This window comes from Lissotriton helveticus, chromosome 11 (assembly GCF_964261635.1).
Source record: "Lissotriton helveticus chromosome 11, aLisHel1.1, whole genome shotgun sequence".
Classification (NCBI taxonomy): domain Eukaryota; kingdom Metazoa; phylum Chordata; class Amphibia; order Caudata; family Salamandridae; genus Lissotriton; species Lissotriton helveticus.
The window spans coordinates 910,783,201-910,800,735 of NC_136072.1; the positions used below are offsets into that span (position 1 = coordinate 910,783,201).

At 41.8% G+C, this 17,535-nt stretch overlaps 1 protein-coding gene across 2 annotated transcripts in view; it reads left to right on the forward strand.

The window, feature by feature from the left end:
* DDX54 (DEAD-box helicase 54) overlaps nt 1–14,450 on the forward strand; it is a 140,516-nt gene extending 126,066 nt beyond the window's left edge. For both annotated transcript variants that reach the window (XM_078667161.1, XM_078667162.1), the window contains exons 15-20: nt 8,310–8,501; nt 9,807–9,949; nt 10,211–10,327; nt 10,597–10,701; nt 12,596–12,693; nt 13,854–14,450. In XM_078667161.1, the coding sequence (XP_078523287.1) occupies nt 8,310–8,501; nt 9,807–9,949; nt 10,211–10,327; nt 10,597–10,701; nt 12,596–12,693; nt 13,854–14,101 (903 nt within the window). In that variant the 3' untranslated portion in view covers nt 14,102–14,450. The remainder of the gene's footprint in view (nt 1–8,309; nt 8,502–9,806; nt 9,950–10,210; nt 10,328–10,596; nt 10,702–12,595; nt 12,694–13,853) is intronic.
* The last annotated feature ends 3,085 nt before the right edge of the window (nt 14,451–17,535 follow it).

Sequence of the window (17,535 nt, forward strand, 5' to 3'; positions counted from 1 at the left end):
CAAATCATTACAGTTAAGGACATGACATTACAAGCCCAATGTACTGCATCGGGCCCCGTGGAACCTAATTTGTTGGGCACAATTACTGACCAAAGTTCCGCTCAAGACATAGTAACCCCAGTTATTAAGCGTACCAAAAGGCGGTTAAGGAGACCAAAAAAGAATTCCATGCAGTTTTTTGCTACATCGCGTCAAGCTACAAGGAAATTTGAAACAGGTATAAAGGACATGGTAGAAAAGGTGCTTACAGATAAAATAGAAAGCACCCTTGTTCAGATTGCTAATGACATTGTTGGGACATTGAAAGAGTGTGTTTCAGAAATATTGGGGAAATGTGATCGGTTAAATATGCTGTTATCATCAAAAATACTCGAATGTCCATCTTCGGCTATACCTGCGCCCATTGTCCAACATGACACACCGATGGAGGGGATAGGGAGTGTCACTCCACCTGTCCCCTTTCTGCCCCCAGTACCCCCTGTGCCAATATGTTTAAAAACCACCACCAATTTAGCTGGGCACACTGAATTATTGGAGCCGGCCCATGTTGGAGGCTGTGTCAATACTTCAATTGGGAAAACTACCGTATATAAAGGTGGAGATTTACAGGGAGTAAGGAGGCAGCGTGGGAAGCCTCGTACTAATTTACCACCTGAGGCAACCCCGTTTGTCGCTGTGCTAGTAAACATCCCACATCTTACTCCAGGGGAGGTGGAGCCCCAGTGTACCTTACTAGCAAACATAAAGGCGTGGTGCGATGAAAATTGTCCGGGGCCAAGGGACATATCCACTCATATTACTATGGGCAGACGAGTTGATTGGCTGGGGCACACGGTAAAAAATCTTCCCGGTGATTGCATCATAATAAATTTCAACAGACCCCATGAGGCTGCCCGTTTATTTTGGGATGCTACAGCAATAAAGGTTGGAAGGATTCGAGCTGTACCACTTGGTTACTTTTACCAGCGGCCAACTATTCCCAAATTGCCCCAAGTTAACGAGAGTCAGCAAGGTGCCCTTAGAGGGGGTACTGGGCTGTCGTCTTGGGCATTGCAAACACCAAGCCTTATCCCTAGTCATACTGACCCCATTAGACCTATAAATAGGGCTACCCTGGAGCTAACAAATAGATTCACTGCCTTATCACATCTGAACGAAAATGATTGACTACCTGGTAATGTTGCCCATAAAGATCAGATTTATTGTACCTCCACTATTGATAGGGAAGCAGGGGAGACAGTTAAAATCATGAGCTGGAACATTGCAGGTCTCCGCTCCAAGAGAGACGATAGAATATGGTTGGAACAATTAAAGGGCTATGAGGTTGTGGCACTCCAGGAGACCTGGGATAGGGAATGTAATTTCTGGCTGGATGGGTATTCATCCTACTTTAAAGCTGCCCAAGCATCTAGTTCAGGGAGAGACCGAGGGGGGCTAATGCTCCTAATTTCTGTTAAACACAGGGGAGTTGCGCAAATTGTAAGCACTACATCTCCTAACTTTTTAGCTTGTGAACTAACTTTGCCTAATAATCTCAAAATTCTCTATGTCAACTTTTATAATGCCCCACATGGTACGCATTGTAATGAAAATATTAATGCATTAGCAACATTTTTAACTACTTATAAGGAGAGTCAAACCACTTTTGTTTATTTTATTTTGCTAGGGGATTTTAATATACACTTGTACCAGCTTAATTGCCAATACAGGGTTTATACAGATATGGATTGTCTCCCCCACTCACACTTTGAACATTCCATAAAGGGGGCTGCCCTAGAAGAATTATTGGCAGATGCTGATTTATCCGAGCCGGAGTTTATTGACTCCAATGACCGGGTAGTCACATATAGTGCTAGGGATTCAAATTCTATTATAGACTTTATATTTGTGTCACCAGGCTTGCTACAAAATGTAATTTTTTATAATGCTATACAAACAACTTTTAGTGACCATAATCCAGTGGTTATGGAATTGCGCAATAAAAACCCAGCCATACTTTCTGTAAATATAAATACTGTTACCCATATGGAGTTAGCTGCCCAAGACCAGGGGAGACGGGTCAAGTGGAGTAGAATTATCCCAGAGGATTTTTACTCAACACTTACCGAGAAGGTGGGCAATGAAATTAATACCTGTGTGGACCCACTTAGGTATGGAGGTGATATTATCACCTCCTTTGAAACAATTTGCCAGCAAGTGGCTTTGGACTTAACATCCAAGACGAAACCTAAGGAGCAAAAACTGTATGGGTGGTTCGATGCAAGGTGCTCCAAGGCCCAAAGAGACTTATTGTCAGAATTAAAGAAGACACCCCGGGATAAACAAGTAGTGGGTAGACTAAGAAAAAACTATAAAAATATCGTTGAGTCCCGTAAGAATGAGATTAAGAAAAACGCTTGGGACTCACTTTACGATAGGGCCACCCTGAGGGATAGTTCCAAATTCTGGGAAATTGTAAATACACCACTGTTTAGTGATAAAGAAAATTCCCCGCTGGAACTTAATATATCTGTACAGGAATGGCTAGACCATTTTGAAAAAATTTATGGTAGTAAGCTCCCAGTAGACCCATTTGTATCTATAGCAAGTGAACAACTAGGGCCACCTTTGAGATTCACTATTAAAGAAGTGCAAAAGGCTATAGAGGACACAGCTGGTCATAAGGCCCCAGGCCCGGATGGGGTACCAGCTGATATGTTTAAATCAAATTCCAACATATGGGCAATTGTCCTCACAAATGTTTTTAATATAGCCAGCATTGATAAAAGTCGATTGCCTATAACCTGGTCACGAGCTACTATAGTTCCAATTTTCAAGAAGGGTCAGAGGGGGGACGCAAGATGCTATAGGCCGATATCATTATTGGACTCGTCCTTTAAAATTCTGGGTAAGGTTATTCTAGCTAAGATCTCAACATGGGCAACTAATAATGATATTTTGTGTGATGCACAGTATGGTTTTAGATCTGGCAGAGGCACTGAGGATCAGTGCCTCAATTTACATCTAATAGTTAGTAAATATACTGTGGCATCAAAGGGGTCAATCTACCTGGCTTTTATGGACTTGTCCACAGCTTTTGACCTAGTTAATAGGTCAAAGCTGTGGACAAAGCTTCTGGATATGGGGCTTGATCAGGCTTTGGTGAACTTCCTGGCAGAACTGCACAGAGATCTGACAGCGGCTATACGCATGACACAAGAGGGGAAGTGTACTGCTGATTTTAAGTCTGGGAGGGGAGTCCGCCAGGGATGTATTCTGGCTCCAATGTTATTCTCTCTATATATTAACTCATTGGGAGCAAACTTGACGGCAGCATCAGTAGATGTCCCGTGCATGGGGGGGAACACCATTGCCTGTTTTATTATATGCTGACGATACGGTGCTGCTGTCGAGGACTCCTATAGGTTTACAACGTCTTTTAAATTCCTTTGGAGATTTTATGCAAAATTTGGACCTTGTAATAAATGTAGAGAAATCGCATGTGATGTCCGTGGGGAAAGGTCGGAATAACATCAAAACACTCTCTTGCAATGGCTCAGTAATATCAAGAGTAAAAATCTTCACCTACCTTGGCGTAGTGTTTGATGATATGGGTAGCTGGGCCCCCCAAGTTGCTAATAAAAGAGTGGCAGTGAAAAGGTCATCGGCTGCAATACTAGGCTTTGCGAAAAGATTGGGTGGGAAACCTCCTGAGGCAATTTTGGCGATTTATAGAGCTAAAACTATAGCTATAGCCAGGTATGGGGCAGCAATTTGGGGCTATAAAGATTTAACTCTGATTCAGAGAGAGGAAAATAAATTTCTGCGATCCCTCCTGGGCCTCCCCCAATCCACATCATCTTTTGCGGTCCATGTGGAGTTAGGAATGGGATATATTGCAGATATGTTAAACATGGCGCCGCTCTTATTATGGATTAGAACTTGGCTCAACCCCAAACTTACATTGAACCCCAAGATTATTATTGATTGTTTGGGGCGGGACAGAGTGGCTGACATTAAATGGTTGGCATTTATTAAAACAACTGCAGTACTCCTGGGACGACCAGAATTATTTTTAAACCCGGAAAATTTGAACAAAGAAAATATCAACTGGGTAAAACTAAATTTTATAAAGATCCGAGAAATGGAAAGAGAGATGACTGAAATTACTAAACCTACAGTAAGGTCACACTTTATGCTGATTACCTCAATGTCAGTACAACCATATCTGACTATTGTTACACGACCCTACCACCGGTGGCCGTTAACAAAATTCAGATTTAATCAGGCACATTTTCTGCTGGGTATTTATGATAAGTGGTGCACCCCAATGGACAATGTCCCATGTGAATGCGACAATTTCTCTGATCAGGATTTGATACATTTTGTATTTTTCTGTCCTTTCTTCCTGGAAGGCAGGGAAAAATATATTAAGCCACTGTTAAGGGAAATGGGGTTTTTACAGTTGAAACCTGCATTACTGTTTCTTCAGTTAATGGAAAATCATCTGGTGATGTTCTGTGTAGCTAATTTTTTGATTGCATCAATCCGTGCCAGACGGAAGAGACTCCAGATGAGCACAGTTGGGGTTATGGTAAATGTTTAACCTACACTTGATAGTACAAACTAACTTCCAGGTTCCGGATCATTATATTTTTTAAAATGAACTATGAAATATTGTTGCAAATTGTGTAATTCTGTGAACTAAGTGTCGGTCCATATGTATTGCTACTGAATTTTAAATGTACACTAAATAATTTCTCTGTATGATGTTTTTATGTATTTGTATAGTATACTTTTATGATTTTTAATTAATCGAATAAAGTGCTTTTTTGACTTTTTTGACTTGTGTTTGCCTTATCACACGGTTATAGTCAGGGCAGTAGTGCACCACAGTGTCCCCATGCATGCGTGTGATCAAAGTGGATTATTAGTTGGGATGGTGGTAAGCCCTCGCCAAGTAATAATGTTACTGCTCTGTGTCGTTTTCAGTCAGAGTTCTTTAAATCAAGCCTTAGCTCAGTCCTGGGTAGCTGTGGCACAGAGGAGTCCGGCTTAACTCAAAAGAAAACAAATGTAAAGCATTTATCAGCAAAAGTCAATAAGTGAGAAGCACAACACAATAAAAACCCCACTCCAGTTTGCATAAATAGTGTATATTTCTATCTTTATTGGGGAGTGGTACCAACTCACCTCGATACCAAAATATCTTCTTCGAAGAAAAACAACTTGCAATGTCTGAGCCCAACACTAGATGGCAGGAGTATGCAGAGCATGTGAATCTACAGCACTACAACCTGTAAACCGATTGTTACAGGGAAGTAACTTTTTTCTTGCCCATATAAATTGTGTATTGTCAATCCACTAGGGTCAGTTCAACACACAGGATTATTCCGCTTGTGGAGCTCGAAAGTTCATTTCAGGCTAGCTATTTTGTTGGCCGCAGCCATGTAATCTCAAATACAAGAAACGTTTCTCATTGTTATACTATATCTCCAATAAACCACATTCTTGCGTAAATGCTGTCCACACTTTAACCAGTTAGAGATAATGAGAAGGAAAGGATGTAATGAAGAAAGAGTGCAAAGTTGCCCAACAGCAAAGTATCTTTCAGGATGTGGGAAAATGTTCTTTCCTCTTCTGGCATTTCTAAGCTCCGTTTGAAGCATTTCTCCTCCAGATGGTCATCATGGGCAGTCCTAAATATGCGGTCAACCATAACCCCGTTTTCCTTCTTGGAGCACCACATATGCCATTGTCACATTCACCCATATGCATTTCATTCCCTTCTAAAAGATCCAATATTCACCTGAGCAGAGCTGATGCTTCCACTTTTAGCTCCCTTCTGATGCCCTGTTTATCTTTCTGCCAGGCGATTTCTCTTTACAGCACCTCTCTTCCTCTGTTCCTTGTCCTCATTTGTACTGCTCTAGAGGTTAATAGGAAAACTGGGCCTGTGTGATCAGTCAGGCTCTTGGCATCTCAGTTGAAGTGGATGCCAGTGTGCTTACTTGCTTATTTTAAGATAAAGCTTGTTTTTTCCTGTATTCTTTATATCCTCCTCATGGCTCTAACTTCATTCTTATTCCGCCCTCCCTTATTTTGTAATATCTTGAGCAGCCAGTCGCCCTCTTCTTTTTAGTGTATTGTTCTTTTCACACTTTTACCAGCTAGTAATCCCCCTCTAACTTAACAATATTTAGAATACTCCCAGGCTCCAAGCTGGACCTCAAACATAATTTTTCTGTAATTTATACAGTACTTGAAATGTTTTTTTTTAAATCTTTTCTTTCAATTGGTACATCCTACGAACAACAAAGTTACAAAAAAAAAAAGCTCTATTCCACTGAGAAATGGGTGACTGTCTTCAGATGTTCTTACTTGGGTGCAGCTCTGTGTGGCCGAAAGGACTCCCACACAGGATCAACTTTACCTACGTTCGTATGTCTGACCCTTGCACTGCAAGCTAGAAAATTAGGGTTTTCACAAACTTTCTTCTTCTCACAGTGCTTTTTTTGTTCTCCCCTTTGAAGTTTTCTCGAAACCTTCCCCTGTTTTAGTCCAGAGAAGCTGTACGTGGCAGAGCATTTCAGAAGGCTAGGTTTAGGCCAGGCCAGGGGCACCTATAGTACTGCTAGCAATGTGGCGGGAAAATGCTAGGTGAAGAGAGGCTCTTCTGTGGCTTGTGATCGGACCATGACGTATCCATGCCCGGAGGCTGTGCTGAAAAAAGAAAAGTAGTGCCTTTAGATAGAAGCGATGAAGCTTTAGTTCTGCAATCACTCTAAAAGGGCCTGCCTCGCCCCAAACCAGGATCAGACCAAGGGATTCTTCTTAAAGCTACCTTGAGGAAACCAAGTCGCTGCTGCCTTTAGTTTCACCCCTGCACAATTCTACAACGTTGCTGGATTGCCCACAACCTGATCTAATGCACTTTTTAATCTGTCTTTTTGTGGTATAGAGGCACCCTTTAGGGCTGATTAGGGTTCAGATGCAACCTTCTTTAGGGGGAAGTTTGGCACTGAGTGGGTCTGCACTAGTTTAGGGGGCTCATTCCTGTGCAAGAAGATAATATAAAACATATACATAAAGTGTATTTGTAAAGCACATGTTCACCCAAGGGTACCCTAACGCTGAATAATAGATGTTTGTTACCCGACCCAATGATACTCATTTTATTGAGCTCAGAAGGATGAAAGGCTGAGTGGACCTGCTGGGATTTGAACCTGTGACCATGAGGTTGAAGAGCGACCCCTACAGGGTATACATTAGTCCACTAAGCCACCAGATGAGCAGCCGCCTTCCTTCATTTGGCGTGAGGTGCACAAGGAATTTGGGAGTTGTTCTTAGAAGCAAGGGCTTTTAAATTATATTACAGTGCTCATGCTTCTCGCTCCCACACTCTATAACAAAAATAAGATCCGTAACAGAGAAGTTGTGTACTTTGGCATCGTGGGCTTTCAATCAACATTGCAATGAGTCATAAGGTATTTGCATATGATCAACACTTAAGTAAAACTTTTTTTTTATGAAGCAACATTCCAGGCACAACCACTAGAGGGTGGAATAATGCACAGCAGATGAACCTAAAATATCGTCAAGCTCAAAACTATTGTTACAGTTAAGTAACTAGTTTCTTAGCCATTAGGTCTCTCAAATGTACTTAACCCCCCTATGGTCCCATTGAAACCCCTTGGGGTGAGTGGCTAGATTTCGAAGTAGTGCCTCAGTATATCCTTTCCTCTTTGAAGACTCCCCCGATGGCCCTTTACCCTTTTCATACTATTTGCTTATGGAAGTCATCAGATTCAACATTCAGGTGTAGCAGACTCAACCTCAACAATATAACCCAAAACCTGATATGTTTATTTCCATTGGCCGGGGCTTATTAGCACAGATAAATCCAGTGTTTGACACCAGTAGACTGGTATGCTTGTATCTCTAGATAGACAATGTACAGGGTTCTTCAAACGACCCCTCTGTTCCTTAGCTTTTGATCTCCATTGATTCCCCTGTGGTAGCTGCAGTTGCCAAAAGGGATCTTATAGGTCAAGGTTCTGCCATCCCATTGAATAAGGAAAGTCATATGTTCAACATCTTCATAAAAGAAATGTGCACATCAGGAGCTGACACCCTTGCGATAAGAAATTAAGAGCATGGCTGTAATATAGTGTGGTGGTTGAACAAGTATGATGAAAGTATATGTAGCCTGTGAAGAGTCGAATATTATTTTGAGTCTTTTGAGAATTGTCACCAGGAAAGGAGTATAACTTTTATAAGTGGATTTCCTAGTTAATCATGCCCCTCTTAACACTGCTTTCTCCTCGCAGACTATATTTGAAATCAACTCCACCAACAAGACTTCTGCGAGCTGTGTCATGAGAGCGAAGCGCGACCGGGATTGCCATGCCATAGTCAAGTTCCAGCGAATACAAGAGGAGAAGGCAGCGTGTGCGGCAGCTCTGCGCCCTCCGGAACGCTCCACACCCGTCTGCGAGGAGGCAGAGGAGGAAAACATAGAGGTCTGTCTCCAGAATACATGAACTGCCAGATGAGATATTATTACATTTTTAGTTCTAGCCTACAGACACAGCCTAGCTGCCCGTTTGTGGAAGACTACTTGTGGACGACACCTTAAAAGTACAGTGGACTTAAGGCATACCCATTGCTTACCACTGTTTAGTTTTATTGTCACTGCTTCATTTGCTTACTTTTTTTTCAATGCCTTGCCTTTCTCTTATATTTGTCCCTCTGCTGGAGCATATCTTCTTTTACTTTTGATTGGCTGACTGGTAACCTTTCAATGCACACATTTACAGAGCTAATTTCTTTTTTATGAGTCACTCTATGAGCGTGCTTCTGTTTTCTTGCTCTCTTTCTCTTGTGCTACTCCCCTTCCACCCTAAAATACCTGCATGCTGCACAGCATCATCATCAAGCATTGGCAAAGTCTATAGGTCAACAAGGTGAGATCCTACAAAGAACGTTTACCTACCTGTGACTTTTACAAAGTGCATATGCAATCCCTAAGGTCTTCTAATCATTTACATTTTCTAATCAAGTTTGCCAGCTTTCTACCTGTTTGAGTGTAAGTGTGGCACCCTTGCACTACTGACTTTTTCGAGTTATCGTGCACTCTATGTTACTCTATCTACTATTGTTTTAAAATGTGTGTGCCTCAGTGGGGGTGTATGTTGACCATCCTACACAAACTATCAATACTACCATAGTTGATGTTTTAACCACTGTAATCATAACATGAAACTTTTATCTTTTTGACGAATTAGTCCATTTTGATAATACACGAATGCTGCTTTTTGTTCTAATACACAGACCACTCCGGCAGTCTACTATTTTGCTTATGACAACATCTTATTACCAAATATATCATATAAGTCATACGATACATCATGAATTGTTGTGAATACAGTAGTTTACAGCATTGCATTCCCAATGCATTTTTGGATGCACTCTCTTCTTCAGGGGCTGACGATTGTAATGATTCCTAAAATGTGCCTGCACACCGTGTTGACCCAGGCACAATCACACTCTCTCATTGATGCTCCTGACACACAAACTTAATGTGTATTTGCACCGTGTATGTTCACCCATTGGGGCATCTTGCTGCTGAACTGCAGATGTTTATTTTTACCCAACACAAAAATACTAATGTTATCAACCTTAGATGGACGAAATACTGAATGGGCTTGTCGGTATAGGAATCCTATGATCATGAGGTCCTTTGGGCAGTGGACTGAGCTGCGAGACCCGACTCACATCTCGCTTAGTTGATTCTTCCTACATTCTCATCTCTGATTTCTTCACAGGAAGTGTTCTCTACAGTCGTGGGGAGAAAAAGAAAATCACCTATGGAAGAGGATGGCTTGATCAAGAAGCAAAAGAAAGAGCAATCTCAAGACGAGCAATTCTACATCCCTTATCGACCCAAGGACTTTGACAGTGAACGAGGGTGAGCGAGTGTTGCGGTGAATCTCATTAGGTACCAAACTGTATTTGTGTGGTGATGATTATTTGATAATTATTTTTGATTCGAAATAGTTTGATTTGCAAGTGATTTCCAACTCACCATTTACTAGACTGCAACATAATCTCAGTGATCCCATTAATCTATTATTATTGGGAGACTGTTTGCATTCCCAGTCGCATGGAGGGAGGGTGTCCATTCTTGCCATGTAGACTTGTTCTAACTGCCTCTCTCCCCATCGTTCAGGTTGAGTCTTGGTGCAGATGGTGGCAGCACATTTGAACAGCAGGCCTCGCGGGCGGTGCTCGACCTGCTTGGTGACCATACAGAGGACATGCAGAAGAACAAGCAGGTGCTGAAATGGTGAGTGGAGAGCCATGACATGCTGGACTTAGGAGAGAATATTCACTAGGTATCTTATTCCGTCTGTTTCAAAGTTGGTAGGTATTGTGTTCTGTTTAAAATGTTAATTTAACCAGAAAATTGTAGAATTCAAGGTTTGTCTTTTAAAATGTAAGGTTTTTTTGAACAGGGACATGGATTATAGATCTGGGACCTGCTTAGTACCCTGATTATATGAAAAGTTTTTTCTTACACAGCTCATTTCCATTATGAACTCTGTTTATTTACAGGGACCGTAAGAAGAAGAAATTTGTGGGTGCGACAGGAAAGGATGATAGGAAGAAAATAAAGACTGAGAGTGGCCGAATCATCAGCAGCTCCTACAAGAAGAACATGTATCCTTTCTGTTGATTATGACCACCATACGCCTGCCAGGTGTATTTCAGTATGTATATAGCACTTTTCATCCTTGATGGGGTGCACCAGTTTGCTAACAGGCATTCTTTTGCAGTGCATGGTTGGAAAGTGTTCCTAGTAGTCTGGTCAATAGGGGAGTTAATTGAGGTGTGTGAGGTTTGCTTATACCCTTTACACATTATGCAGCAGCACTCCGCATGAAGTTGAAGAATAGTGTGAGAGCAAGATACAGTTGTGCATCAGGATACCTAGCTATGTAAGAATTAAATAGATGTGTGCCCAGGAACTACCAGTGTTTAATGGTCTCCGGAATTCAAGATGGTTATAAATTATTCGTACTCTATCTTCGCTGTATGAGCTGAGACAATTTTCATCAGTGCATTATTTTTTGAAGGAACAGTGGAGCCTAAGTCAAAAAAACTCTAGTTTGATGATATGAACAAAGTTTGTACTAAAGGAGGAGCAGTGCATAGCCGTAAGTGCCTCAGGGAGCTATGCACATTGCTTTGATATGTCTGACCATGCACAGACTTTGAGGAGGCTGAAGAGGTAGTAACATGTGAGTCTTGATACTAAGGTTCTGAAATTATCTCCCAGCTTTCTTCTTAATTCTCCATAGCTTCCGAATCGCATGAAGGGGGAATCCAAGGAGTACACTGTTGGCATAGAGTAGACCAGAAAGCAGCAGAAATTGAAGTAGGATAGGAGCTTTTACTTGGATACATTTTGAGTGGTATTCCTATGCTGGATCCTGTTTTGAGATCAGACATGTTGATTAGATTAGACGCAGTAGATACACTGCTCTCACGGTCTCTTGGGTATTAATTAGGTAGTAGTGAATAATGCTGGCACAGTTGGAGTGGCAGGGCAGTATCTTCATCCTGGGGCACTTCTATTCTTTGTTATGCGTTTTTGCATGTGGATTTTAAGTCTGTAGATGGGAAATACAGCATCCAGGGTCACTTGGATACTTTGTTGCTGGAAGTTGCATTTTTTGAGTAATGGCTTTGTTATTAGATTTGGTGCAGTGCAAGCTCAGATGCCAAGACCAGATGCATATGCATATGTATATTTTGTTAGACGCACATTTGATGGAGGTTACAGTTTATGAAATGTTATTTAGTTATCGGATCTGGAGGGGAGGATTTTCCTATATCTGAAATATCTTGTGCTTGGTAAGTGTGCATCTGTTTGTTTTAATGGGTGAGGTGGGAGTTTAGTTTGGAGCGGCTGATGCAAACCTTTCCCTGTGCATTTAGCTCCAAGATTAGGTCACTGATTTTTCCGATTCTCTTTGTGACTATCCTGCTGAACCTGCAGCATTTCTGTAATTGAAGCTGGCACAATAGGACCAGTGAGTGTTGGGGCCATTGACTGTGACAAAGCACACCAGTGAAGGATGAGGGACACAATTAACAGAAGTTAATGTTTGTGTTAAGCGTACTTAGTGAACTGCTTATTTAGCAATGACGGTTGGCAGAAACGGTTTTGATTAACTGGCACAGAAATCGGTGGATAGTGCTAGGTAAGGAACCAGGAAATGGTAATGGTAGGCACTTGGATGTAAGAGGGCTTTAATGGTGGCACAGCCAGTAGTGTGTATGTAAGGGGAAGATAGTGGATGAAGGTACATCTAGCAGGTCAATGGATGGAGCAGGAATAGACGTCTTTCCTGGAGAATGCATAAACAGGTAGCTGATGACACTTGAGAGTGATAGAGGTCAATGTGTAAGGCACAGACAAAAGCACCCACTCAGGAGTGGGGAGAGAGTGCACTTAGCTAGGTGCAGACCGAGAGGAATATTTTTCTTGCCTGAGTGGCTTTGGGGTGGCAGTTATGCTGTATTCTCTTCCTTCACTTTTGGCCACCAGCTACGAGGACTGGAAGAAGAAATACAAAATCGATGATCGGGACTCCGAGGAGGAGGAGATTGGCGGCAAGTCAGGAGGCGGGCGACGCAGGGGAAGAGGTAAGCAGACACTATAAAAAAAATCCAGGGAGGTAAACATTGGAGATTAGTCCATTGATTCAGAGTGGCCAATAAATTCTCCCACGTCCCTTCCTTGTCCTCTCTCTTCTGTCAAGATTTAACCTCCGATCATCTCTACTTACCACCTATAATTCTATTTTCCTGACAGGTCTTCCACCCCCTTTCTCCGATGAGTTTTTTCTCTCCAGTTCCTCACAGGTTCTTTTCATCTATGCTGCTGTCCCCTGCTTGGTCTCCCATTTCACTATTAGATTGGCTTCAGCTTACCTCCATTAAATGGCTGTCTGTTTTTAGCAGCACTCCAGTCCCTGGCTGACATGGTTTTGCAGCAGGTATCTGTTCTATGGCACGATTGTACATATTCCTGCCATATAGTGGTTGGGTTGGACTTGATTTTAAGAGAACTGGATTAAGAAGATTTCAGTTGTAAAACAGCAGAGAGAATTTGACATGTTGTGGTCCACAGAAGATGAAAATAATAGCCCTTGTTGAATGCAAACGAGTACATTTTTGCACATGTTGGACATTTTGATACCTTGTTCAGGCATAGTCTATGGGAAAAAAGTCTTATGTTGATGTTATAAGTGGTATCTATAGGTTGAAAAACTGAGCTTCTGAATCAGATCATCCTCTTTGCTGCTTTCTGGAGATTCAAGCCAAACACGGGGTGAAATATTAAGCTAATGATGCAATACAGGCTAATTTGGGTTTCATCTCCAAAATTAAGAAGCTAGAGAGGAAGAAGTATCTGGAAGGGAATATTTTCATTAAGCTGATGCTTTTCAGACTCCACATCAGTGTATATGGAGTCGCAATACTGCAGTAGTGCTTTTATTGCAACTCCTGATACCTTGGTGTCCCTCAGTACTCAACCTATCGACTTCAACATTTGCAGAATTCTTCTGCTTGGCTACCCTTGGCCGCCTTGCTTGCCCTTCATGTGGACCATTGATTAGACAACTGGCTTCTAAACTTGAATTTTAAGGCCATTTGCAAGACATACCAGCAGGATGCGGTGTCTTTGCAGTGCCTGAGCTTGACAGTGATCATCAAGAAATCAAGATGAACTAATGGCAGTTCTGACTTGCAGCAGCCTGTTAAAGAATTAATTACCTTAACTTGTTTTTATTTCCTCTTAGGCGGGAGACGCCAAGATTCAACTTCCAGGATGCCTGGTGCTCATCGAAAACAGCGTCCTGAGCTGAAGAACAAGCAGCAAATCTTGAAGGAAAGGAAGGTCCAGGAGAAGCAACGCTTTCTGCAAGGCGGAGGATTGAAGAAGCTCAAAATGAATAACCGACACAAAGGGCAGAATGGACGCCGGCCCAGCTTCGGACATGGGCGAGGAGGTGGCTCCTCTGGAAAAAGGGGAGGGCGACATAAGTAGCACCACCAGACTGCAGTGGTGAGAGTACCTGTATCCCATGGGAAGTTTCTGATCTGGAAGTTTTCCCAAGTAGAACCATAGCATTCGCTTGAGTGTGCTGTGATCAAGAAGGAACATCGCAGAAGATGGCACGGCATCTCAGAGGCACTTTTTTAGGTCACTAAACTCTGAACAATCTTTTCATCATGTGCCATTCTCCTGGACCAAGAACCTTTATTCAACAAACCACTTTAGTCTATTTCCTGTTTAAATCAAGGATTTCAGTTGTAAAGTGTTTGTTTGTTGTAACCAAAGACACCGCTGCATTGAATAAAAGTGTGAGCAGCATGGCTATGCACAATTCTGGTCACTGATGGCCTGGCTTCTCTATTCTGCGCCCCTCCCCCATCCTTTGCTGGTTTCATTTGGCATTCAGTGATCCATTAATTAGGGTTGGAGGTATCACCAGTGGAGACTTGAGTTGTTGTTCAAATAGAATAGTACATGAGTTATACTGATGTTTATCCTCCAGATATAAATTAGGAAAGCAAACGCATATTGGATGATAAGCTGCAAATTACAGCACTCCGACCTGAGGAACAGAGGCCACCAGTTGGCCTTTAGGCATCAGCTGAATGCAAAACTTCCAGCTTGCCTACCATGTAGACTTACGTTGTTGTGTCTTGTGAGAGAGTTATTTACAAATTTAGCATTATGCATTCGTTTTAAAACCTAGTGCAGTAGTCTTGTGCTGCCAAAAATTGATAAAAGTTTCCTGCGTACAATTGGATTGATTCGCTTTCTCTGTCTAGATGTTTCTGGTATTTGAGAAAGTTGCAGAGAAAACCTAGTGAAGCCTTTAAATATGGAAAGAACAATGGCTTTCTTCCTGTACAACTCCCTGGAAGAGCCACAGAATAAAATTTCATGCGTTCTCATTGTTGAATGTATTAAGCTAGTACCAACATTTTAAAGACGCACGTCTCCATCTCCCCCAGCTGTAACATCAGAAAATAAATACTAGACAATTCTTCATTGTGCCTTATGATCTAAATGACGCTGAACAGGTCCTTTGAAGCAGCATGAAGAAGGAATCAATTAGATTATGTGCCCTTCCTCCTTCTGGTTAAGAGACACAAACTAGAACCATCTGGGAAAAACTTGAAATGTTTAGATACCATAAGAGCTGCACATTTTTTTACGGTTGTCGCAAGGTTTGAAGGGGATGTGATAGGCAATATGGTCATTCTACTCCCTTGTAGCAATTGTTTTTCAGCTTGAGGCTATTCTATATACATTTGTTGTGCATTACGATGCCATCCAATGGTTTGATTTTAAAAATAGCTTGTTCTCAGGTTTAAAAGTTCTTTCAACTTCAACCTTAGCCAAAGCCAGTAGGACCCAAAGCCACCACATTGTAAATGCCACCTTCAGCCTGTATTCTACTATGTCATCATTCCTTTTGAGATTTATCTTCAAGTGTATAACAACCGAAAGCACCCATTTTGACTGGAATGGTGGGAGAGTGTACTGTGGTTATTGAATAGCTGAAACTTCAAAACTCCCGCCAAGGGTAGGGCACTTTTTGTTCTCCAGCACTGGATCTTTCATTGATTCAGATGCCTGAATTCTTCACCCATCGTTGGACTGGAACCCCCTGATAAACATTATCAACAGGAGTACAAATATGCCTTTACATTAACATTCATTGCAACATTTTCTAACCTATCATCATCATCATCATTATAATGGTCCGATTTTCAGCCAATTAGGAACCCACCACACTCAGCTGTTCCCCTGCTGATGCTTCCGTTAGATTTTCTGCCGCACAAGCAGGTGTGAGGAACACTATTTAACAGATCTGTTAAGATGCAACAATTTTAGTTATGGCAGAGGCAGCGCTTACAAAATCTTTATTTGAGGCATGTAAATCTTGTGGGGAAAAGAATTTATGTGGAGAATCCACATTTAAAATGTTTGCAGTGCCTGCGCCCAGAGCGCAAGCCAGTGGAGTGCAGTATTTGCCAGACATTTTCAGTTAAAAGACTGACAGATCGTGAGAGGCTGCTGGCACTGACTATTTTAGAAAAGAAATACAAAAATGTAAAATAATATAAAAACAGGAGAAAGGACCCTCTAACTCTGCTGATAGGAGTCAGACATCTGGTCAAAAACACTCAGGTGACAAACGAAAGACAAAGAAACACAAGTTACTGAAGGATGAGCCCACAATACATAATAAAAAACAAACGAGTCATGAGTCATTAACAAATGCCAAAACTCCACTGGAAAAAAGGAGTTATATTTAAGTCGAATAGTCCTAAGTCGATGACAATGGGCAAAATTTTGGAGTAGTCGACGTCAGCGCCGACGACATTGAGTGTTGCAGAGAATGTAATGAAGGATGGAACCAGTTTAGGTACACCTTCCACATCAACGAAGGGAAGATTGCTGATGGCAGAGACACTGTGGACGAGTTCAAAGAAATAATTGACGGAGGCACTGCAGAGAAAGGATGTATCGTCCACACAGGGATCAACGTCGACAAAGGAGGTAATGCCACAGACGAGTGTATTGCCGTCAAAGGAAGTATTTTTAATGAAGATCACCGTCGAGGAGTATATTGGGGTTGACAGGAGAATTGTCAACAAAAATAATGCCGTCGACGAGCGGAAAAGGGTGCTAGAAGAAAAACAAGCAATGTCAACAGGCATTACACCAAAAATCCTGATAAGATTTAGTATTAAGGAGTGGAGCCAATATTGGAGGCAATGCAAGTGTCTCCTGTGCTTTTAGAACTGCCACAGAAGATATTACAGGATACTTCACCAAAGGTTTGTTGCAGTTTCATCAGGGAAGTACAGTACCTGATCTAGATGAGATAGAGGCATTTTTTAGTGAAGAAGAAAGTGCAGGTGAGGAGGAAAGGGCAGCTCTTCCTGAGGATTTAAATATACACTATATAGAGGAGCAGATCGAATATGTGGTTCACTTTCAGGCCAAGAGAGGAAAGTTAGGGATGCAGTCAACCGTAAAATCGGTACAAGTACCAATGAAAATGTTCACATCACTGCAAGACACGATTGCAGATATCTGTAAAAGACTTACACCTCAGAAACCACAAGAGGGACAAGGGAAAACAATGAATGTTAATACAAAAGGCATGTTTGTACTGCTGTTGGTAATGTTTACCTGGGGTTCTCAGTCCGACAATGAAGAAGGATTCGAGCAAGTGAATCTATGAAAGATTCACATCCAGTGCTGGAGAACCGGATTTACAGGTAAGTAACTTATTTCCTTTTCCAGCATCAATCTTTTTTAGCTTCGCATACAATGCATTGGTTGTGAGACACTTTTTTGTGGCTTGTGTGTGGAGAATGAGGAGTTGGAAACACCTTTTTTAATGTCGTTTTTCTTCTGAAAGGTTCTTGCCTAACCTGAATATCACCACACAG